The sequence below is a fragment of the Larus michahellis genome, chromosome 7 (genome assembly GCF_964199755.1).
Source record: "Larus michahellis chromosome 7, bLarMic1.1, whole genome shotgun sequence".
In the NCBI taxonomy this organism is placed as follows: domain Eukaryota; kingdom Metazoa; phylum Chordata; class Aves; order Charadriiformes; family Laridae; genus Larus; species Larus michahellis.
This window is the reverse complement of record NC_133902.1, coordinates 49,919,511-49,943,129: the sequence shown is the minus strand read 5'-3', so window position 1 is coordinate 49,943,129 and position 23,619 is coordinate 49,919,511. Positions and strand designations below refer to the sequence as shown.

General features: G+C 42.2%; 1 protein-coding gene across 3 annotated transcripts; it reads left to right on the top strand.

The window, feature by feature from the left end:
- Positions 1-1,907: 1,907 nt before the first annotated feature.
- On the top strand, positions 1,908-23,526 carry LOC141746308 (protein mono-ADP-ribosyltransferase PARP14-like). Of its 3 annotated transcripts, none has more exons than XM_074594571.1 (17): positions 1,908-2,188; positions 3,611-3,750; positions 3,842-3,875; positions 6,154-6,420; positions 7,705-7,941; positions 8,992-11,258; positions 12,666-12,902; positions 13,157-13,378; positions 13,836-13,899; positions 14,879-15,028; positions 15,736-15,798; positions 17,116-17,283; positions 18,514-18,696; positions 18,809-19,405; positions 19,923-20,068; positions 21,289-21,463; positions 22,254-23,526. In XM_074594571.1, exons 1-17 carry the CDS (start codon positions 1,996-1,998, stop codon positions 22,541-22,543), a joined length of 5,433 nt encoding a protein of 1,810 aa, XP_074450672.1. In that variant the 5' UTR covers positions 1,908-1,995; the 3' UTR covers positions 22,544-23,526. The 3 variants fall into 3 exon arrangements, with proteins under 3 accessions (XP_074450672.1, XP_074450673.1, XP_074450675.1); XM_074594572.1 differs by lacking the exon at positions 1,908-2,188 and adding an exon at positions 4,797-4,889 and having other exon boundaries at positions 3,652-3,750; XM_074594574.1 differs by lacking the exons at positions 1,908-2,188; positions 3,611-3,750; positions 3,842-3,875 and adding an exon at positions 4,707-4,889.
- The last annotated feature ends 93 nt before the right edge of the window (positions 23,527-23,619 follow it).

The following is a 23,619-nucleotide window of genomic DNA, read 5'->3' as shown; positions in this document are numbered from 1 at the left end:
TCATTAACAAGCTGAAGTTCAGAGCTCCATGTTGGAGGGGGGAAGTAAAACAACATCATCTTTTTTGTAGCATGTTGACAGAAGAAAAAAAACATGCCCCCCTCAGCTTTAGGTATCATAAGATCTTCTACTGAGAAAGCAGAGTGGTGCGACACCTCCAAATTCTAAAAACCCTTGACTTCTCCAAATGTATCAGGTTTGACTTCTTATTTGGAAAATAATTAAGATAAAATCTTCCACTACTTTCTTTACAGAGTTAGTTAGGTTGCTATTACTTTAAAGTTTTACCGTGGGTTGGTGTGTCTGTACGAGCAATGACCATTGCAAGGTAAACATTGCCGAGGGCCACGTTTTCTAGGGAAGGTGGTGTGAAGTAATGTAAACCTGCAACTATCTCAGTAGAGCCATAAGCATCAGGTTGTTCATTTGTACACCATGCCATCACCCGTGATGGAACCACTCGCTTTGGGCTTTCATGCTTTTGATTACATCAAACATACAATGATGACTGTTGTATTCCAATCGCTTGAAATCAAGATATAGGCATGGAGGCCAAAAGTCTTAAGTTTTGCCTTTAAAATGAATAAACTTAATTGATCCCTGTAATAAATTAAGTCACTGTTTCACCAATGTGACAGGAGGCAGAGGTGATGGCTCGGGGTGCTTCACTGCAGCTGATGGGTCACTTGTACTATTCCTCTGACCTTTCTCTCCAGGAGACACTAATGCATCTGTTCTCAGCTTCTCCATCACCACAAGAGGCTGTGGAGAACACCGAGGTGTTTTTTCACCAGGGCTTGCACTACAGGTGCCTAGGGCATCAAGCCCAGCTGTCCTGATTTGAGACAGAACAAAACCACTTTTCAGCAAGTTTACTTCTCAGTTAAGTCTCTCCTAACTGACTGCGCTCTCTGAAATTAACGGCATATTTTTCAGAGAGTGCTTCTAGCAGTGATAACAGCTGATGTTTATAGTTACTTAGCAAGGAATGGTATGCAGAGACGCTCCTGCTTAGACTTATTTCTATAACAACCAAGGTCAGCCAACTTTGTTATGTGCCAGGCTCGGGGGCTGGAAGAACATAGAGGGGTTGCACCTGTGGGGAGGAGCGGACAGGACAGGTGACCCAAAACTGGCCAACGGGGTGTTCCATCCCGCCTGCATCATTCGCAGTATAAAGTTGAGGAATCAAAAGGATCAAGTCTTTTCTTCTTCAATGGCTGGCGTCCGAGGAGGACTCTGGCTGTTCTGCCTTTGATCCTGATCCGTGCATTCTTGAGTCCAGTTCCATCTATTGCTGAGTCCAGTTCCAGTGCCGGCCGGTGGCGTGATCATCGTCCCGCGAGCTCGACATTGGTTTTGTATATATTTGACTATATTTCATTACTTCCTTATTATTACTATTATCTTTTCTTTTTACTATTAATATTTCATTATAGCTGGCTTAGGGTTGTTTTTTTTCTCAACCCCTAAGTCTCTCTCCCTTCCCCTTCTGGCAAAGAGAAGTTAATGGAAGTCGATAGCATCTGTGGTTCGTCAGTGGCCGGCCCAGCCCCAACCTTGGCCCGTAGCACTGGGCTTTGTGCAGGTGGCGAGTAAGAGCCACCGCTTCTCTGAACCAGTTTGTTACCACCTAGAGGCCGGCGGGGAGGCGGCGGAGCGCAAGGGGACCATGTTCCTCCTCCCAGCACTAGGAGGGAGGGAGGGGACATTTTCCAAGCGACTGAGGCAGCTCTGGGTGTTTTAGGAAGCCTTGGCAGGGCGAGGAGCGCAGGTGTGACAGGGGGTCCGGAGGGAAGCCGTCCCGGGACTCGCTTGTGGCGACCAGAGGGCGGCGCTGGGTGGCACCCGCCTCGCCTCCCGCTCCCGGCCGCGGCCCTGCCTGAGGGCGAAGGCGGAGGGGCCGACCCTCCCCGCTCCGCCCCCTCCCTGCCCCGTCCCGCCCCTCCGCCAAACGGAAGCGAAAGGCGGCGCTGAGAGGAGCTGCGGGCCACCATGGCGAGCTGGGGGTCGAGCGCCTTCCCGCTGCTGGTGCGGGGCGACTGGGGCGCCGCCGAGCCCTCGCCCGCCCTGAGGAAGAAGCTGCTCTGCTACTTCAAGAGCCAGCGGCGCTCGGGCGGCGGCGAGTGCGAGCTGAGGGACGCCGCCGCCGCCGGGGACCTCCTCGTCTGCTTTGCCCAGCCCGAGGGTGAGCGGCCGCGGCGGGGTGAGGGGACCGGCGGGGACAGGCGGGTCCGGGGGCCGCCGTGGCCCAGGGCTGGACGCCTCCCCCCGGGCGGGGCGGCCGGGGAAGGGGGTCGGTGCCTCGGCCGCCTGTGGGGCTGAGCGCGGCCGGGTCGGTAACTCGCCAGCGGCAGCTTTCTGCCAGTTAAAATGTATATGTTGACTTGATTATCACATGTGATGCGATATATACGGTCTATCATGTAACGTACACATCTGTAGTATATAATACGTCGTGTACATCCCATAATAGGCAATATACGTATTGTGTAGTCGCTTATACATATGATTAAGTTCGGTGCTTAATACTAGCCTCTACATTGCATTTTGAACAACTCTGTAAGTTAACAAATACGCCCTACCAGGTATGTATGCATATATATTAATTTTGATGCACAGCAGTATTCTCTAGATTGCACTCAGAATAGAATCATAGAATGGTTCAGGTTGGAAGGGACCTTAAAGATCATCCAGTTCCACCCCCCTGCCCTGGGCAGGGACACCTCCCACTAGACCAGGCTGCTCAAAGCCCCATCCAGCCTGGCCTTGAACACCTCCAGGGATGGGGCAGCCACAGCTTCTCTGGGCAACCTGTGCCAGTGCCTCACCACCCTCATAGTGAAGAATTTCTTCCTGATATTTAATCTAAATCTACCCTCTTTCAGTTTAAAACCGTTACCCCTCGTCCTATCACTACTGTCCCTGATAAAGAGTCCCTCTCCATCTTTCTTGTAGGCCCCCTTTAATAATAAATAATAATAATGATAAAGCATATGTTAATGTAACTTAAATATATATTGTAGTTACAAACATATATATTAAAAACATGACATATATAATGTGCACATATTTATATAAAGTTGCAGCAAGGTGGACAGCATTCAGCTGCAGTTGGGTTAAATGTATACATATGCATGCATGTACATGTATGTGCGTAAAAGCATATATATGTACACTTTTTTTTTCTCTGCCTTGCCATGCTTCCCAGTTGCTGACTCGGCCAGCTGGTAAGTTCAGGACATGCAGCCCCGAGCTATTATTTTTTGACACTGGCTGTAAGCGGGTGTGCAAGGTGTGGGGCTGGTACTGGGACCCTCATGCTGCAGCCTCGGTGCAGGGCTGCCCGCCGGACACCGGCCACGAAATGTGTGGTGGAGCTGAGCTTTGCACCTCTGGTGGTGTTTTTTGCAGAAATAATATCTTCTGCTGTTCTTACGTTTCTTTTCGGGAGGAAAGCCTTGCGCACGCTGTGTTAACATTACGGGTTTAAAGCTCTTACATTTTGTGGGACAGTATATGTGTCCTAATGTAATGGTGGAAAAGCACTATGTAATTTGAAGCTGTATTTCTAATCGGATTGTCACTGGGTTTTTTTGGTTTTATTTAGTGAAGCAACAAGTTCTTGAGAGACAGTCTCATCAGCTGTATTTGGGAGAAAAAGGAGTATTGAAGTTTATTGTCACAGAGCCTGAAACAGCACTGGCTGCTGAAGGGGAGGCATTTGAAGAGGAATTAGTTCCCACAAAGGTGAATAAAAATTGTAATCCTAACCATAGATTTGAAATAGTGGTGGGAGTGTCAAATCAGTCACTGATATTTTGCTTTCATTTTATTTTAGACTCTGGATTCCATGGGCAACCTTCAAACAAAAGGTAAAATGTTATCCATCACGTTGTGTGCTGATTCTTCATAAAACGAAAATGGTGGTGCCTCTCTCCACATGTGGCTCCAGTTCTGTGGTGATTTGTGCTGACAGTTTCTGAGTTTGGCCGCCTGACTTGGGTGAGACAGGGAAAGGTGTCTGACCAGGGACACTGCAGACTTTGTCACCAAGGGTGGAGTTCACCTTGCCAGACTTAGACCACGCGCCTGGTTTTAGCTTCTAAAATAGCCTTTTTAATCAGAGGAGCATCTCCAGAGAAGGATTTAGTTCCCTTTTCATGCATAACTGCTCTAAGATAAGATCTACGTAGAAACACCTAGATTGAAGGTCTTGAGCCCAGGCCTGGTGCCTTTGTGCTCCTTGCAGTTAGGAGAGCCTGTAAAGGCAAGCGGTGCATCTCCCCAGCACCTCAGTGACTTCGGTTAGGTCCTCTTTCTGCAACATTCTGCTAAGCTTTATGATTTGGAAAGCAATCTAGAAAACAGTGCTGCACGCACAAATATCCCTGCATCTGTGAAGATTAAGGACTCTGCCCCAGGACAGACCAGTTAATCAGGAAGTTGTTCAGTAATTACCCCCTTATCTTTTCCTTTCTGTATGAAGTTTTGTTCGGTGCCGTTTTGGGTGGTTTTCCTTCTTTCAAAATTAGGTACTTATTAGTACCTAATTTTGAAGATGACTTAGTTATCATCTACTATTTTTTGGTTATACTAGAGAGGACCGTGAAAATCTCCAGATGCTGCTCTTAATTGCTTTGTTGGGTCAGCCTAGCTTTCGGTTTTGGCTTTCTTGTACTTTCTTCATTGGACATAGTGGAGCAGATGATTCGTGTCGGTGATGTAGAAATTATTAACGAGCGTCTGTAGAGCTGTTGCTTCTGCAGTTACTTCTTTTTTTTTCCTCTTGTCAGGCTTATGCTGGTGAGCCTCCAAAGGCAGCTGTCTTCTGAAAATGTTATGGGATTGGTATCAGTTGTTGTTGTTCCTCTGGAGACCTAAACCTGGTGAGCGGGCAGAGCCTCCCTGTTTGTGATTCCACCTGCTCAAGTCTTCCCACCTCACATCTGCCTCTTCTTGGGGCTGTCCCCCATGGCCAGCCTGTTGGGTGCTACCCCAGGATTTAGGGATTTTTGGGTGTTCTTGAGCGAAAACAAGCAGAAACATTATCCTGCCCCTTGCTACGCCCCTGGTCAGGTGTTCAACTGCTCCACCGAGCTCCTCTCCCCTCAGTCGTATGTGGCCTCTGCCACAGCCACCGATGGTGGCCCTGGAGGTTTACACTGAGGGTGGCGAGTGCCAGGGTTTCATTTGATGCTTGTCTCCTTGCCATGGTGCAGGGATGTGCTGATTTACCAAACTGAGAGGGGCTTACACTCCTGCTTGTGTGTGTTTGAGGCAACGAGTGGAGACCTGCCTTCGATAGCAAGTAATGACCATCTTGAGCACCCTGGTGTGCCCTTTGGCCTGTGCCAGTCCCCCACCATCGTGCAGTGCTCTCTGACCACTGTTTTTCATGACTTGGAGGACAATAGTGTCACCACACACCTGGGTGACACTCTGAGTTTACTCAGGCATGTGGAGGAGCACTTCATTCCCATTTGGAGGTTCTCTCTCGCCTCTGCCCTCGTCTGTCCATAAAGCTGGAGACATGCCTTCCTCCGGCAGCCGCTGGACTTCTGGGATACTCGGTCGGCAACCCCTGTTATATTTTCTATCTGTGAAATTTTGTGGCATCCCTGCCAGCTTTCTGTGCACATGGGTCCTTCAGTGCTGTCAGGCCACGGTGATGGTACAGCACAGTGGTCATCAGGAGGCTTTGCATTGGGTCATGCAGAGCTACTGGTGGCCTATGGTGCGTGTGGATATGCTGAGCCCATGTTAGGGCTTGTTATGCCTGCACCTGGGCCAAGAAACCAGTGCAGAGGCTGCAGGGTCTCTCACAACCCTTACAAGCGCCTGGGCAGCCGTGGCAAATTATCTCAATGGATTTTATTTTATTTTATTCATGTCTCCAACACAGAGGCATAACAGTGACCTTGGACCTGTTTACTCATGGCTATTTTTGTGCCATCAAAGGAGCTGCCTGCAGCCCTGCAGAATGTTTCATCTGAGGTGTTTTGGATCCCAAAACGTCCCAGGCTACCCTGCAGTATTTGATTGGTTAGATGATCTCTTTTCTTGGGAAAGGAAAGGAGAGAAAAAGGAAGTAAAATCTGCTTATTCCAGGAAATGTGTAGCAATATGTCAAGTGGCTTATTTCTCTTTCAGTTGAAGATGATGCAGAAGCCTTGCAGAAAGCAGAGAGTTCTGTTCCGAACAACGAACTCCAGGAGGAACCTGGCTCTGCGAAGAGCATTGCAGAAAAGTCCGCAGAGACCTCACCTTCGGTGGTGTTTGAAAACATACAAGGATGCAGTCTAAAACGCTTAAGTATGCTGTTGGAAAGCATCAGCGGCCTGGCAGTAGATGATGACTTCACTGTGGAAGTGATACCTGATATAAATGTTGCTGTAGCTACCTTTATAAAAAGTATCGGTAAGACAGGATGAACACAATCATTCATTTCCGTGTATATTGTCGTGGTTTTGGCTGGATTGGCCAATCAGAATGACAGATGCCCTCCCTCCCTGCCAAGAGAGGAGAGGAAGAGATAGAGAGATTTACAAGTTTAGAAAAAGAACTAAACAACATTAATGAAAATACTAATAAGTAATGAAAAAATAAATAATAATAATAACTGAAAAAGTATACAATATATACAAAACCATATCCAGCTCCCAGGATGACAATTGCGTCACCAGCAGGCACAGGGAAAGTCCCAGACTGGAGTCAGTGTCGGGGCAGGAGCAGGATTCCGGATCTGGAGACAGGAGTGCTCAGATCAGAATCAAAAGCAGGCAAATAGACACGGTTGTCCTCGGACATCAGCCATTGAAGAAAGAGTTGACCTTTTGACCCTGTAGCTTTTATACTGAGCATGATGCAGATGGGATGGAATACCCTGTTGGTCAGTTTTGGGTCACCTCTCCTGTCCACTCCTCCCTACAGGTGTGACCCCTCTATGCTTTTCTGCTTCTGACCCTTTAACGGGGCAAATAATGAAGTTAGCTGACTGTGTTTGTTATAGCAATAAGTATAAGCAGGAGCCTCTGTGCATACCATTCCTTGGTATAATCAGGTCTTATCACTCTAAGAGTGAACAGTTTCTGAACAATATGCAATTAATTTCAGAGTTTAGTCAGTTAGAAGAGGCCCAGCTAAAAAGTAAAATTACAAACCAGAAAATTGGTTCTGTTTTACCTCAAACCAGGCCATATATGTGTGAGTAATAGCTTTCAGAGCTTCATTCTTCTCCTGTTGGAGATTTAGACAGTTTTTAAAAAGTACCTGGACTGTAGTCTCTCAAGAAAGATTTAAATCTTAAATACAGCTCCATGAAAATATCCGTGATCCAAATCTTACACTAAAAAAAGAAAATTGTGGCATCTTCATTAATTGAAGTTGGATGAGAGTGTTTCATTGTCTCTGTCTTATTTTGGGTTAGGTGGAAAAGAATTAGAAGTGGACCGAGTGGAGATGAGTTCTGCAAGTTATTGAAGTATCAAGATGTGAATAAGGGGAACAGAGACATAGTGGTAGTGAATAGCAGAAAGTGACATGGCGCTGTGCATTTCCTTTTTTGTAACAACACAGAGTTATTTGGCACCAAGGACAGTTTTGCTCCAAGTACAGGGAGAAGTAGACTGATCTCATTTCTCTGCCAGGGCTGATGGTGACCCAGGAAAATATGGTCAGTTCATACTGTTCTTCTGTTTACAGACGCTGAAGAATTTGTCAAGAAGTGCTCACAAAACAAGAAAGTTAACGAATTGAAAATAACTGCCAGGCTTCTTGAATTGACCCGGAGCATCAAGGCTGAAAATGTACCGGCTAGCGTTTCCGCAGAGTGCATCTCAGTTTACTTTCAGAGTCCACAGAATGGAGGGGGGCCCGTGTCAGACGTCCAGCTCTTCCCTGAGAAGAATGCGGCCATCATTACTTTCTGTGATCACAAAGGTAACACTGTCCTTCGCCTGACCAGAGTGCTCCCGGGTGGTGGGCTTGAAAGAAAATTACTGCCAATTTGGGCATTAGGAGAAGCTTACTGTCACTAAAGCCAGTGTACGCTGTTCTGTTCTTGGGAAGTGCTCTGGATTTAGAAATACTGCTGCACGTCTAGGGTTTCAGAATTTTTTTTTTTCAATGCTACTGAAGATTCATTTTGACACCTGCTTTCTGCATGGGTTGTTCCTACTGATGTTTTCTCACCATTTACAGAGGTTTTAATTTGCAATATGACATTAAGTTGTACGTACAGGTAGGGGAAGCAGGATCTGCCAATGACTTCAGTTATCACAGTGAGCTTTCAGAAACTGGTTAAGGTCAGATATCTTGATTATCAAGGAAGAATAGAGCTAAAGAACAATCTTGTTGCTATTCCTTGTGTTGAATCACTGTCCTGTTCTTGTGCCAGCGCAACCTCTAGTAAGTATCTCTGTGTTAGGAGACTCCTGACTTAGTAAATTCCTTTAGTTTTAATTAAAGATATCTGCCAGGTGATTGTTTTTCTTCTGACTCTCAGAATTTGCTTAAGAATATTTTGTACATTAAGTTAATATGTAATTTGGATCATTGTAATGTGGTTTTAAGTCTGTGCCAATATTATAATTCCTTTTCTTTGTCCATTCCAACTGAAATGGAAAAAAAAAAAGTGAAAATGCACTGGCACAAAGGGTTTTGTTTTTAAGTTGGCAGTAAGGAGCATTTCATAGTAGTACGTTGATATGGCCCTGGTCTGTGGTGGGGTTTCCTTAGGAAATGAGGGCGAGGTGTAGCTGTACAGGTAAATACAGGCACAAGCATATTTACCAAAGTAGTTGGAGACGAGCCTTTTATCTTGTCCCCTCAGAGTGGTTTGGAAATAAGAAAGATGTAAAAACAGCTCTTTCAAATGGAAAAAAAAAATAATTATTTTATTCAATGTTAATAGTTCTAAGAACAGACTCATTTGCTTGATTTAAAGTTAATGGTATATGTGTGTTTGTATGTGTGTGTCCTAACTTTTAGATCTAAACACTGTCTTGGAAAAGCAGCATTTACTGGAACAGAAACCGATTTCTGTGCATCCATATTACCACTCCCTGGGAACAGCTCTCTATGGAGAAGGAAGACCAACTGTCAAGATGCCAGACCCCATTGGGGTGCCACTCGATCCGTATGTCTGGCAGTTTTTACAAAAGCAGGCTAAACTGATCCAAGACATAAACCAGGAAATGGCAATTTGCCATTGTGAGCTAAAATGGCCCCGGATAGTCTGTGCTAACCCAGAAATTATGTTGTGCCCATCATCATCTCTCTCCAAGCAGAAAAAAACAAAGATTAAGTTGGTCAAGACATGGAAGCAAGATGCTTTGGCTGAGTTCTCGCGTATCATGGCATCTTACATAGCTATCAAATGTAAAGTAAATTCAGTGGGTTGGAAAGATGTGAAAAACAGATTGGTGAAAGATGTTGCTTTGATCATAACTGATATTTCTGAGGAGATGGTGGTGATTGCAGGCAGCAAAGCAGCAGTGGACAGTGCAGAGAAGGAAGTGAGGAAATGCATGGAAAAACCCATGAATCAAAGCGAGAAGGATAAAGAAAGCATAGAAATTTATGTGTCTGTGAATCCAGGGAAGTATGCTGTTATGAAGAATGCTGGGCTAGAAAAGAATATTCACAAAGAATGTCCGTGCTTAAAGATTGTTTACGATGACACAAAAAAAACTGTTCAGTTGTGTGGATTACCTGTGGAAGTATATAAAGTCAAAGCTGACTTATTAGAAAAGGTATTAAATATGCCACACGCATCAGTCACCGTTGATCCTTATGTTTTCTGCTATCTACAGCATGTAGATAATAAACCAGTGTCGGAGATATTATTCACTAGGAAAAAAATTAATGCTTTTTATGAGCTTGAGGGTGATACTGTGTTGCTATTTGGAAATGCTGCCAAAGATCTTTTAGAAGCAGAAAAGCAACTAAAGACAGGCTTACAGCAAAAGTGCATCAACGTGGAGGATGGTGAGGTCATTAAAAAGCAGCAGTGGGGTAGTCTTCTTGCCTTCTTGCGTAAGAAGTACAGTTCTCCACAGGAAAATGTAGTCATTGATGAACCTGTTGGAAAAGAAAACAAAGTGATTATTGCTGGCTTTTCTAAGCCTGTAACAGAAGTTTATCAGAAACTTAATGATTTTATAGATAGAAACACACACATGGAAAAAGTAATCCTGGCTAAGTCACTGGCGGAAGTGCAGTTTGTAGAGAAGGAAAAATCCAGTGTTTATCTTGAATTGAAGAAGAAAGGTGTGACAGTATGTTTTGACACCAAGACACTGTGTATTTCCCTGAGTGGATCAAGAGCAGAAGTGCCAAAAGCAGTCGCCACATTTGAAAAAATTCTCTCATCCCTTTACTTAAAAAGCGTGCCAATTAATACACCAGGAGCCAGAGAGTTCTTCACTGAGAGGGAAGATTCGTGTGTATTTGAGGCAAAGCAGAAATTTAACTGTTTGATTAGGCTGGAAGAAGAACAAGAACAACAACAACAGATGGGTGAAAAAGTTGTCAACAATGAGCAAAGAAAGCTCTACTACAAGAAAGTGCTGCCAGATGGAGTTGTAGTAGCAGTGTATAAGGCTGACTTGTGCACTTATCCTGTTGATGTTGTGGTAAACGCATCTAATGAAGACTTAAAACACATCGGTGGCCTTGCAGAAGCACTGTTCAAAGCGGCTGGTCCAGAGCTGCAACAGGAGTGTGATGAGCTGGTGAGGAGGAACGGGCGTTTGCAGCCTGGGTGTGCAGTTATTCTCGGCGCTGGGAAACTCCCCTGCAAGAATGTCATTCACGCCGTTGGGCCCAGGTGGAGGAAGGATGACCCAGAAAAGTGCGTGTTCTTGTTAAGAAAGGCAGTGAAGAAGAGTCTACAACTAGCTGAAACATACAATCATCGTTCCATAGCTCTGCCTGCTATAAGTGGAGGGATTTTTGGCTTTCCAGTGGAACTGTGTACGTATTCGATTGTATCCTCCATCAAGGAGACCTTGGAAGAATCCATGGGGGCCAGCAGCTTGAAGGAGGTTCACCTTGTGGATGGTGCGGAAGAAACGGTTCAGGCTCTGAGTGAAACAGTAAAAACAGTGTTCACATCCTCAGTACTGCCAACACCGCATCTGGGAAACGGTAAGCTGAGAGAAAGCCAGGAGAAGAGAAAAGAGGATCTGCAGATGGTTATGACAAATGAAGGACTGCTCATCCGAGTGGAGAAGAAAAACATTCAGGAGGCCACGGTAGGTCTTTCATTTTCTGGTTCCTTTCTAACTTGATGTCATCTTTAAATTCAAATCAAAAAGGAATGACAGTAGGTTATATTGTTTTACAAGAAGATTGCTACGTAAGTAAACAGCAGCTATGTGCTACCTAAACATGGATGCAGGCTTGCAAAACTGCTGTATTTCAGGTTGGCATCTGTCACTCTGCAGCGGTTTCTAGCGGCCAGCTTTGAATTTTGGGGTGTTTTATTCCCAGCTAGGTTTTATTCATTCTCCAGATCTAAGGTCAACATGTAAAACAAGTTTGCTTTTTTTCTAAATGGGAAATATTAAAATATTTTCTAAAAGTATTTACGTGATCTGTGGCTGTCCTGGTTGGATATTACAGGAAATCATCACCTGTCTGGGCCGCTGTTGTGAGTCTTGCTAACAGGGAGGATGTACCTTGTGTTTCTCAGTTCCCTTCTCTTTGGACGGGTTAAAGACACAGTCTGTGAATAAGCTACTGGCCTCTAGAAAAGCAACACTGTAGAATGGTGCACGCTTAGATTGTTCTGCCAAAGTATAGACCTGATTCTACTTATTTTCCCCCCGTTTTTTTTCGTTCTTTTTGCTGACAAAGAGCTTAATTACTACTCATCTAGACCATCAAAACTCAATTTACACCTCTGTCTAGTTTCTTTCCCGTATGTTTTTTTCTTCAGTGACGCAAAGTGCATCTTGGTGAATTTGTCTCTCTCAACTGCCCCTGATTTTTCTGCTTTGGGAGTTTAAAATCTCCCTAAATTATTATTATTATTGTCCTCTTTTTTCAATATTGGTTGGTTCCGTTGCCATTTTGGTGTCTGTAAAAGCCTGTTCCAACAAAAGAGCAATAGTAGATGTGAAAAAGCTCAATGTGATGCATATTTAAAATATTTTGTAATTAAAAGACCTTCAGTGGAACTGCAAAGCAAACAGGCTTTGGGGCTTTGCCTGTTTTACTTCACGAAAGCACGACCATCTCCCTTCACTTCATTTTGCTGCAGGAGGTGCTGCTTTTCTGGTAAGGTGTAGACAGTCCCACTTCAGTGAAAAGAAGGAAAGGGGACATTAAACTTTGTACATTGGGTTTATTTCACCTGTGGGGTCTGCTCGGGATGAGGTGAGTCACAGCTTTGCCTCCCCTGAGGGCTTGGATGGATGATCTGCTCGCACGTAGATAACCGTGGGGCTGGTACTCAGACTGGGTCTGATGCTGCCTACTATAGGTTTCCCACAAGTCCAGGAATACTCAGTATGCAGAAGCTGTGCTGAAAACTAGGTAATTTCTCTGTTGGCATCTTGTTTTTTCTGCTGTGCATTGCTTTGGTAGTGCCATTAGTGTCGATGTGTATATTTACTTGAAGTCTGGCTATAGATATTTTCGTTGTAATTTTGTTGCAGACGGACGTTATTGTCAACAGCGTTGGCGTAGATCTGAATTTTGGCACGGGGCCTCTTTGCAAAGCCTTGCTGGCAAAGGCTGGACCAGCACTTGAAGAAGAGTTTGACAAAGAAATAGATAGAGTGTTTGCTGATGAAGGGAGTGTGCTCTGCACCAGTGGATGTGCTCTGGCCTGCAAGTACGTGTTTCATGCCATAGTTCCCTCATGGGATGGATTAACAGGAGAGACCCTGAAGGTACATTTTAATTATTTTAAAAAAAATAAAATTGATTTTGAAAACAGATTTATTTGGAATCCTATCATGAAGTTTCAGGATTTGAAATAATTAGTTTAGGTGACTCAACTCCATTTGCTTCTGTTTAAGTGACCTTAAAGATGCCTTGATATGCTGAGTGCTTTTTCTCATACCAACATAGTCTCAATGGAACTAATAATAGATGATGTCTTTTTTTTTTTTTTTAAAATAGAAATCTTTGCTGTGTTTTACAGATTCTAGAAGGTATAATCTACTCCTGCTTAAAGAAAACTGAAGAACTTGGACTGAATTCAATCACTTTCCCAGCTATTGGAACTGGAGGATTTGGATATCCTAAAACCCTTGTTTCTGAGTTAATGTTTGATAAGGTGTTCGAGTTCAGTAGTAGTCATGCTCGGAAGACTCTCCAGGAAGTTCATTTTCTCCTGAGTCCAAAAGATCTGGATAACATTCAGGTAGTTCTTCTCAGGACAAAGCTGCCTATCTTACATACTGTTCTAGTTATGCCCTAACAATATATTTCAGTTATATTGCTTTCTTAAGGGAATAATTTAGCACTTTCTTCCCGCTGTGGGCCAGTGAGAGTGTGATGTCTCTCCAGTGTTATCATTCGGTGTCTCTGAAATATAAACTGTCAGCAAGCATAAGCTGCAGACAAAATTGGTCTTGCTGCTGGCACTGTAAACACCTGTAGGTGCTCACTCATCTTCTGACAGAGGAGTTCTGGCAATGCAAAGGCAGTGTCTGTTATTACACTGTCCACACTGAGGCTTCTGCTGTTGTTAATGATACCTAAACATGTCTGTAAAACGTGTCAGATGGCTCAGCAAGAGCTACCTGACTCTTAATTATAGAAATATTCAGTATATGAACTCTGAAATACTATTTTTGGTACCTTTTTTCTCTTCTTAGGTGTTTACCACAGAACTGGAACGTAGGGTAGCTGAAAGTTGCAATGCTGCAGCCCCATGGGCAAGTAAGTTGTGTAGGGGCAGGAGGTGGGACACAAGGGAGAACGTAAAAACTGTAAAGTGGTTTTATACTTCTCGGGGAAACAGACGAAATGTCATCAAGACACAGAGTGCGGGTTTTTTCCTCTTAATGGACTGGCATTCTTAAACTCCATTTGTAGAAGCTTTAAAGGGGAATTTCTTTTGTTGAGAGCTTGCTTGTCTCCTTGTGAGGCCAGTCGTATCACGTGGGAGAGGATATCCTGGTAGGAGAACCATTAGTTTGCCCTACTCAAAGGGTGTAAGAACTTGGTATCACGTTGCCAAACAAGCCATAAATAACATGTATTTCTGTACTTTTAATCTCCTATATAGAGATAACACAGAATGGATAATTACCTTTACGTTTATTAACAGACTGTAGTGTGACACAGTAGCAAAAGCGTTTGAGTGAACTGCATCAACGGCAGAGGCTTGTTCATAAGAGCATATAGCTCTCTCTTCTCTGTTGCTGTCAGTATCAGTGAGGTGAAGTTAAGAGTGTGCAGATAAAATACGAATTAGATAAGTTTAGACTAGAAGTAAGGAACAGTTTTATATCTGTGAGGGTAAAGATGAAATAACTTAAGAAAGTAGTGTGATGGGATCTGTATTACTGGCAGTGCTTAAGCTGGATACTCCATTTCCTGTAAAAGCTGATTCGGGAAACTCTGAAACAGAGCTGGTCAGATCAGATAACCCCAGGAGTCCTTTCTGAATTTATATTGTGTGAATTTACAGAAATAGAAATGGTTTCACTTTCACTTTCACTATTTAAATGGAAAAAATACTGCACCTTCCTGCTTTCAGAAATGGAGTAAAGAGGAAGGCAGAGTCTCTGTAGGTCCATCAAACTGATCTAGAGCTTATTCCTTAAAAAGATAAGTTGAAGCTTCCATCAGTGGAACACAATAATACCCTAGACTAGAGGAGGAGTGTTTTGAGGTATTTTTCTTTTACTTGCAGGTTTTGTTAGGCCTGTTTCAACTGAAGTATTGGGAGTTCATGAAATGCAGGTCGGTTCCGTTACGCTGCAAGTGATTACTGGAGATATTACCAAGGAGGATACGGAGGTTATTGTAAATGTAACAAATTCAACATTTGATGCCACAACAGGTATTTTATTCAATATGTAGTTCTTTAGTGGTAAGTTTGGGCTAGTTTTTAGAAGGGGGAAAGGGAAAGATTTGTCCATATGTGAAACTTCTACGAAGTATTTTTCAGATGAGAGAGACTGAGGGTTGTGATTAGTCAGGAAATAGATCTTAAACGGGTTTTTTTATGTGTCCTGAATATTCCATTTAGTTTCCAAACTACTCAAACAGAAGGCATCTGACCAGATTTTTCTTGTTTAAAAACAAAAATGCTTGAATAAAAGGGATTTTTTTAGATAGAATGTAATTCTGAAAAACTGCTCTTGTTCTAACATGTTTCACTGTAAACTAAAGCCCTGGTTAAGTAAATTGACCTGTGACAAGCAGAGGATTCTTTGGTGACATTGTGCATTGCAAGCATGAAACATCAAATGATACAATGCAAAGCAATCGGAGAGTTTGGTGAGGGGCATACTACTGGCTGGTGAAACAATGAAATAGGAGTTATTCTTAATGATTTCTAATCAATAACAAAGGCGGCGTTCTCTTTACAGCCAGTACATGTGTCATGGAGGGTACTTAGGGGAACTGACAAGGTTTTGCACTTTGTGGGATCTTGCCATATGAGAATTTGGGGTATTTGTAGAGTACAGAAGTTGAGTAGAGTTTTGAGTTGAAATAGCTATCTTGACTTAATTGAATGTATATGATTTTCTTGTATAATTTAAGGGGTCTTCAGAGCAATTATGGATGCTGCTGGTTCCCAGGTAGAAAAAGAATGTGCTCAATATGGTACGTTAAAGCATACTATTTTGTTTGATTAAGGTTGGGGGGTTTTTTCCTCTCTTAAAATTTAAAGTTGTTTTATAATTCCTTACTCTGATGGTATAATTATTTTATCTGAAAAAATAGCTTTTACTTTTAGAAATTTTGAAAAGTTTTCACAACTACTTTGAGAATTTTTCGTTTCACAACTGAAGATGGATACAGTTTTCTGATGCTAATAAGTGCTGGGAAATTAGTGTAATTTAAGTTCTTTGCCCCTGAAATTACTCAAGCGTGTTCTTGACTTAAGAACAGAAACAGCCTCATTGACTTGAGCATAGTTTTTAAGATTATCTATTGTCAGCTACAGAAGTAGCTGAGGTTTTGAAACTGAACAAAGTGGTGGAAGACTGTCTTTCGGTGTAAGCATGCGCAGGGCTGGCTTTTAAAAGCTAATATTCACAAATGCATAATTACTCTGTATTGAAATAATGTAACTCTGCTCATCACCCTGATCGTGAGTTCTGTAGTCTGCATTCTGCCACTCTGGTAGAGCAGCAAAATCCCAACTCAGTGTGGTTGGCCTCCACGACTGCAGAAAGGAACACGTTCTGGTTGCATAAACAAAATGTTCCTGCTCTGAGTCCAGAAGTTAACTTTCAAGATGCAGTTTCCTGGATATTTTTCCCAGCCTTTAGCTCTGCAAGCTCTCCCTGTTTATCAGCCTGATCCCAGCACATGCAGAGCATCTTACAATCAGTCATTGCCTTTGTGCCCAGCAAAGTGGTATGTAACTCTGTCTTCATCAGTCCATTCATCCTCACAATATGACTCTATTTTGAGGTGTTTGTGATCAAACATGAGTGAGTGCTCTGAAAAAACATGAATGTCTTTTTAAAGATTCCTCACTACAGTTCTGAGATCAGTTGGTCGTTATCTTAATGGTATTATTTTAACCATTCAGCTCTTCTGCAGAATAAGAGTTTGAGCTTTCGAGGAATAAGTGGCATTAAGAAAGGATTTCTCATATAAATTAATTGTGCACATTCTATTTGCATGCTTTTAAATAAAAATGCACTATGTTTAATTTCAACATAAATTCTTAAGTTGTACTTAATAGGAAACTACTTTGTAGCAGAGATCTTGGGAAATTAGAAAACACACAATTACTTGAATTACTTTCTCAAAGCAATTCTGCAAAACCAGGATAATATAGCTCACAGTGGTTTGTTTTTTTTAACTTTTTCCACTTCTCTTGTAGCGTCAATATAACCAGCTGTCTTATCAGAAAGAGATAGCCACTTTGAAAATGTTATGTCTCCTCCTTTATCTTCTCCCTTCCAGCTGGGTTGTCTGAAAAAGGCATGGTTATTACACAAGGTGGAAAACTGTTGTGCAAGAAAATCATGCACTTGATTAATGCTAAGAACGTGAAGATTGAGGTCTCCATTGTGCTTGAAGAGTGTGAGCAAAGGAAGTACAAATCTGTCTCCTTCCCAGCAATTGGAACAGGTTTGTGTTTTCTTGGGAAACTGATGAAGGCTGTGATGGAGATAGTTCAAAAAGTGGGACAAAGCTAGTACCTCTGGTATGGCTAACAGTAGACTTGTACAAGAAACTCTGTAAACTTCATTGTAGTCGGTTCAAACACCACCTGCACACTCAAAAATGCTGCTTTTATAAAAGTATAAATACTGCAGTCAATACTGATTGACCAAGAGCACGTAAAGAAAAGGTATTGCTCCATAAAAGATTCTGCCCCAAAACAGACTCAGCTGGCCACCCTCCACCTTTCTTCAAACCTTAGACCTTCCCATAGACCTAGCTTTGGGATTTCAGTGCCACAGAAAGGTTGGCGTTGGGCTTTGTAGGCAAAGAAAGATGAAGTTGTCCTGAGATCAAAACCTTGCCTGTCCAACTATGGAAACTGTGGGCTGAGTACAAAATACCTGCACTTCACACCTTTTATAGGTCTTGTTTCAGCCTACCTGCTCCGGCAGAGGGCTAGAAGCAGGCCAGCTTATTTGGCTTAAGCTTCTGGTCAGCTAGGGAAGCAGGAGGAAAGCAGGGTATCCTTCTCAGACCAAGGCTCCCCTTGACTGGAAAAAGAAATTGTGAGCTGGTCCTTGCTCAGTGTGGCAGGTTTAGGGTCAGAGCTGGTGTGTGGGTCAGTGTTTGGAATCCACAGTGGTAGCTACAGCAGGTCCCCTGGATTGACAACATCGTCTGCCTGCTGCTGTCACGATGGCTGTCCAAGGGATGCTGTGGCTCAAATTGGCAGGGGTCCCACCAATGTTTTAGGATAAGCTTTAGGTTGCACTTCAGCCTTGTTGTAGGGGAATGAGAGCAGTTGTTTTGAGCTTGGTGTTCCTGTTTGTATCTCGAAATACGCTGCAGGCTTGTGCCAAAATTCTCCGCTGCTTTTGGTTTGGTTTTACTTTGGTACCCAGTTGAAAGATGGGGATAGAGTAGTGATGCCAAGGCTGAAGTGCTTGTTGGAGCCTCAAAGTAAATGGGGACGAATCCCAGAAGGGCTTCCCAGGTCTGTGTAGTGTGTCAGCTCCTGGAGCTCACAGGCTTAGCTGTAAAGCTGAGGTTAAGCCTGGGGCTTTATTAGAAAGCATAATGGGGGGAGGAGAGAGGGACACCAGTCTGTACGAGCTGGGGACACGGTCTCTGTTTTCTGGGTGCTGCCTTGATTTAAGTACTCCTCACTGATACGTGCCTTTTGTTTTTGTTTAGGTCAAGCAGGACAGAGTCCAGCAAAGGTCGCTGATGAGATGTTGGATGCTATAGTGGAATTTGCAAGCAAAACATCAGTACAGCATTTGAAAAAAATCAAAATTATCATCTTCCAGACAAATATGCTCAGATACTTTTATGAAAGCATGAAGAAAAAGGAAAGTTCAAATTCATCCATAACAGGTTCGTGGGCGTCTACGTTTAAATATAAGTAGGTGGGTTTTCCACGTGCATGGGCACATAAAACTAAAGATCTTTTATTTAAAACTAATAACTAACATGTATTTCTTCATAGTATTTTCAGGGAAAACTGACAAGAAAAAGCCCACAGTTTTGGAGAAGAAAGTTGATTTAGCCACATTTCAAATTTGTGGAGAAAGTAAAAAAAATGTGGATGCAACTGAATTGTGGATCAAGAACTTAATTTTAAAGGAACAGTTTGAAAACATTATTTCAGATGAGCTAATTGAAAATTTTGATGAGAGGCAAATTGACACTTTGGCAGATCTCCAGAGAAGAAAGCATGTTACCATTCATCTTGAGAATAAACATTCCCCCCATCACATTAAAATTTCTGGCATTAGCAGGGATGTCTGCTTTGTGTCTGTGGAAGTTCAAAAAATGATTCAAAAAATTAAGGATACTGAAGAAGAACGATCCAAGGCAGAGCTTGTTTATAATCTGGTAGAATGGAGGTATCCAGGAAGTAATGGTAACTTTGTTGCTTTTGATAAACTGACAAATATGCAGCTGGAGGATGCCCAAATAGCTAAAAAACCACATCTTACTGTCAAAATTAACAAGAAGAACTACAATGTGGATCTGAATACTCTACAGGCTAATGATGACCAAGGAAAAACTATAAACATTCAACGTGTGCCAAAGAATGAAGGTAAATTACAGCTTTGTTAATAAAAAAAACCTTTAATAGTGATTATAGAATGATAATTCTGATAAATGCAAACTCAGGCATTCCAAAGAAGTAATAATAGCTTTTTTATCCGTCCCCTCTCCCCAGCAGTTTTTGTTTCATAATTAGTGACAGGTATGACTGAAATCACATCTGTTTTAAATACAAATATTATCCGTGTGCACGTGACCAGTGAGCATAGATTTCATGCTTAAGTCTGACAAAGGAAGTGGTGTATGAAGAATGCGTAAAATTCTTCTGTGGTTTTCAAACTTGTTTTAGTTAGATATTGGAATGGGGATAATTTGACTAGAGAAATTATAAAGTCTTAGCAGTGAATTACAGAGCCAGTGATGTACTGAAGAGAGGGAGTATTCTTGGAATAAAGTATTGTGTAAGGTACCATCCTCTCAACCCTCTATATGCAGTTGGTTTGTAAGACGTGCCTACAAAACTGAGCTAGATATCTTGTGATAATAATGCAATCTCTGTTTTGCAGATAAGCAGTCAATAATGCTCCCTGCGCAGTGGGAAGACATGAAAGAGGAACGGGTCAAACTGGTGAATCTCGAGCCATCATGTCAGGAATACCTGAAAGTTCAGAACAAATTTAGGAAAACCTGTCCCAACTTTGTCATAGAGAAGGTGAAATCCTATGGGGGAAAATAAAGTGAATTCGTGGGCTGAAAACATTCAAATACTTTCTAAGTATTTGTTTGTAAGGTGTCTGCAACCTAATATGCCTTTCATATGTCAGTGTCTCCAGCGCTCTACAGGGTGGATATAAATCAAATCAAATTTCCTAAGAGTTGCCTTGCATTTCTGCCTTCTGATAATGCAAAACCAGTGGCCATCCGTCTTCAGGCTGGCTCTGTGTTCAGCTAATGTGGTTCTCACTAGTTAAGGTGGCATTTCCAGTTAGGAAATTCTATGTTGAAATGGAAGCGTGAGCAAACGCGTTCAGAATACAAAGAAAAATACGAAGTCCTTGCAGACTGGCCGTGAAGCTTTTTATGCTTTTACTACTCTTCCCTGTCAGTCCCAGAGCCTTTTAGGCTAGAGCGTTGGTTTTAACTAAAGTGTCGGGATTTGATTCTGCTTATTGAAAAGTCTGCAACGCAGTGCCCAGAGATTTGATTGCCAGGGAGAATACAGAATTATTCAGAATCAGGAGGAGCGATAAATAGGAGAAGATATAATGAAATTAAGAGTGAGAATATGTGTTTGAAAAATTTTCTTCCATTGTGAGATTTAATGACCGTGGTCAGTAAGACACAAATAAAACAAAATATTAGTGTACAATGGGAAAAAATAAGGTAATGACATGAAGTCTTTTTCCATTGCAAATGGAAAGCTGTTACAGCAATGCCTTTAAGGTTGTACTTTGATGCAGATAAGCTGTATTCACATTGTTGGCATAGGGAGCCAACAACATCTATCCTCCCACCAATTTATTTTTGTATAGGAGTTTCTCACGGGTTGCTAAGCTACACAGTAGAGGAAGTAATTTTGACTTCCAAGCTGAGATCTGGAAGAGAAACTTAAATTCAACAAAATGCTATTGCTACAGTCTACCTTTTAGTGAGAAAATAATAAGTAAAAATCATTAGGGTGTACAGAAGGCATCTTGTATCATTGCCTCTAGCAAATGTATGGCAAAAATTATCAACTTTGAAAATCTCCTGTAAGCTACTCTGGTTTCTGAATTTTCACAAGGCTCAGGTATTTGGTTCCCCAGCCCAAACCACACGCTAACGGGGCATGGTGAAAGTTCCTGTCATTCTTGCAGCTTGGTTTGGTTTTAATGCCATGATAAATATTGGTCCCTACCAGTATAAATATAGTTCTATTTTGTGACTTTGCAGATTGAAAGAATACAAAATCCCTTCCTCTGGCAGACATATCAAATAAAAAAAAAATCTCTCTGTAAAAAGAACAAGTATCAAAGTAATGAGAAGTGGCTATTCCACGGGACAGCTGCGTCCTCGTTGAGCACGATCAACTACAATGGATTTAATCGTGGGTTTGCTGGAAAGAATGGTGAGTCATTATCCAAAGCAGTTCATTTCCTAGACATGTATGAGGTGCTAGGCAATGTCAATGTTATAGTGCTGTTAGCACCACATGAAGATTGAATAAAGTTGGAGAATAAAATGATAAACAACTCCGGAGCATAATCTATACGAACAGAGAGGAATTAACCTGTTCAGTTAATCGCTTCTTGATGAATGCCACCATCTAAAGGGTACTAGAAAAAGCTCACCTACGCTGAAATCAAGCCTGGGCAGCTTTTGAGAAATGTTTTGTACGATCTGCCTACAGAAAGGAACAAGGACTGCTGTTCAGCATCCTCAGCTGAGATACCAAACACGAGCTGCCGCTATCTCCTCTCTTCTTATACAAAGGCTTGTAGCAAAGTAGAGGTGCCGGATACTTCTCCTGTTGCCTCCAAAGATCAGGACAGCACAATCAATCACAAGCATAACTAGAAAACTGTAATTATAATTATATAGTAATTTTAAGTTGAAAAGGCTCTGAAGGTTTGCAATTTGATGGATTGCAAGCTAAACAACAAGGCTAAACGGAGAGAGGAACCCTTTTCCCCATAGGAAAGAGCAATCAAAACCTGGGTGTTGATACTTACCTGACATCTAAGTGGCTTCATATTTGATTCTGGTGCAAAGGATTATTACTAGAATTTGCTGTGTAAACTCTAACCAAATTTATAACTTCTGCAGAGTTTAAAAAAAAAAAAAAAAAAAAAGTGGGGAGCTTTAGAGATTCTTGTGGGAGTAAGAACACTATTTGAAAATGTTGTCTTTCCAAACAGCTGCAGTCATTGGAAATGGAACGTACTTTGCCGTTGATGCAAGTTATTCTGCTCAGAATACTTATTCCAGACCGGATATGAATGGCAGAAGATACATGTACTTGGCTCGGGTCCTCACCGGGCAGTACTGTGCTGGGTGCAAAGGCCTCATCACCCCACCACCGAAAGACCCAGCAGATCCTACTGACCTGTATGACAGCGTGGTTGATGACGTGGATTCTCCAAAAATGTTTGTTATATTTAATGATATTCAGGCCTATCCTGAATACCTTATTACCTTCAGAAAATAGAATGTTCTTAGTAGTCTGGAAAAATTAAGTGCCTTTTACATGTGGGAGTTAACAGGGGAACTCTTGATTCTTGTTTACATCTAGGTTTCTTAAACTAAGTGATTTTTTTAATCTATCTGTGTGTTTAAGTATGCCTTCAAGTTATCAATGTAATGAGGCCGGGATAAGCAAATATTTTACAACGTGCTATTTCAATACTTGTGTTTTAAATTCAGTTATGTGGAGGTGTAGGCAAGAACTGTGAGAACACCCCTGACCTCTTCCTATGCGAGGCAGAGGGGACTGGTAGGAGAGGGAGCTGCTCTGCCTGACCTGTGGCCTGAAGTAAGAGGTGTTAGGGTGGGCCAGTGCATCCGTCCATGTTCCTGTTTCCAGTTACCACCATAAGGCACCAACTGTCTGCCTCCCCGTGGAGGATTTATTTAAAAACGCTCCATGTTGGAGGGATAACCTCTCTTGCCAGCAGAGTTTTCAGTCATTCTCAGGCATCCATTCGCCCTTGTTGGTGCTAAGAGTCCTGAAGAAAAATATCCAATATTGAACATACACTCTACCTTCATTGTTTCACCCCTCCTTATGCTGTTAGGGGATATTTTGTTACTTTCTAGGTATAAATTTCCTGTATTCATACACATTTCTTGGAGGGTTTTCTATGGTCCCCTGCATTGTGTACATCCAACTTTCACATACAAAGTCATTGCTTCTGGGATTTTAAGGGCAGTAAAGGGGGAGTTTTAATTTCTTCTGGAGATTACCAAAACGCTAACCCTTCTGTAGAATTACCAATTTGCAGAGAGTCAGCTATAGGGGCATAACTCAGTTACCATGTTTAAACCATTTGGAAAATTCTAAAAGTTCTGTAAAAGAAGCAAATAATGGCATTTGTACATCTTTGCAAGCTGTACACTTAATTTCAGTGATAATCTTATAACTGCCAGTCAAAAGCCATATACATGTGGTTTTAATAAAAGTAGTTTCAAACAGCCGTGTTGTGTTACTGACTCAGTTTTTACACAAAGGGACACACTTCAAGCACAAGTGTCACTTTACGTTTGAATATCTTTATGTTAGAGTGA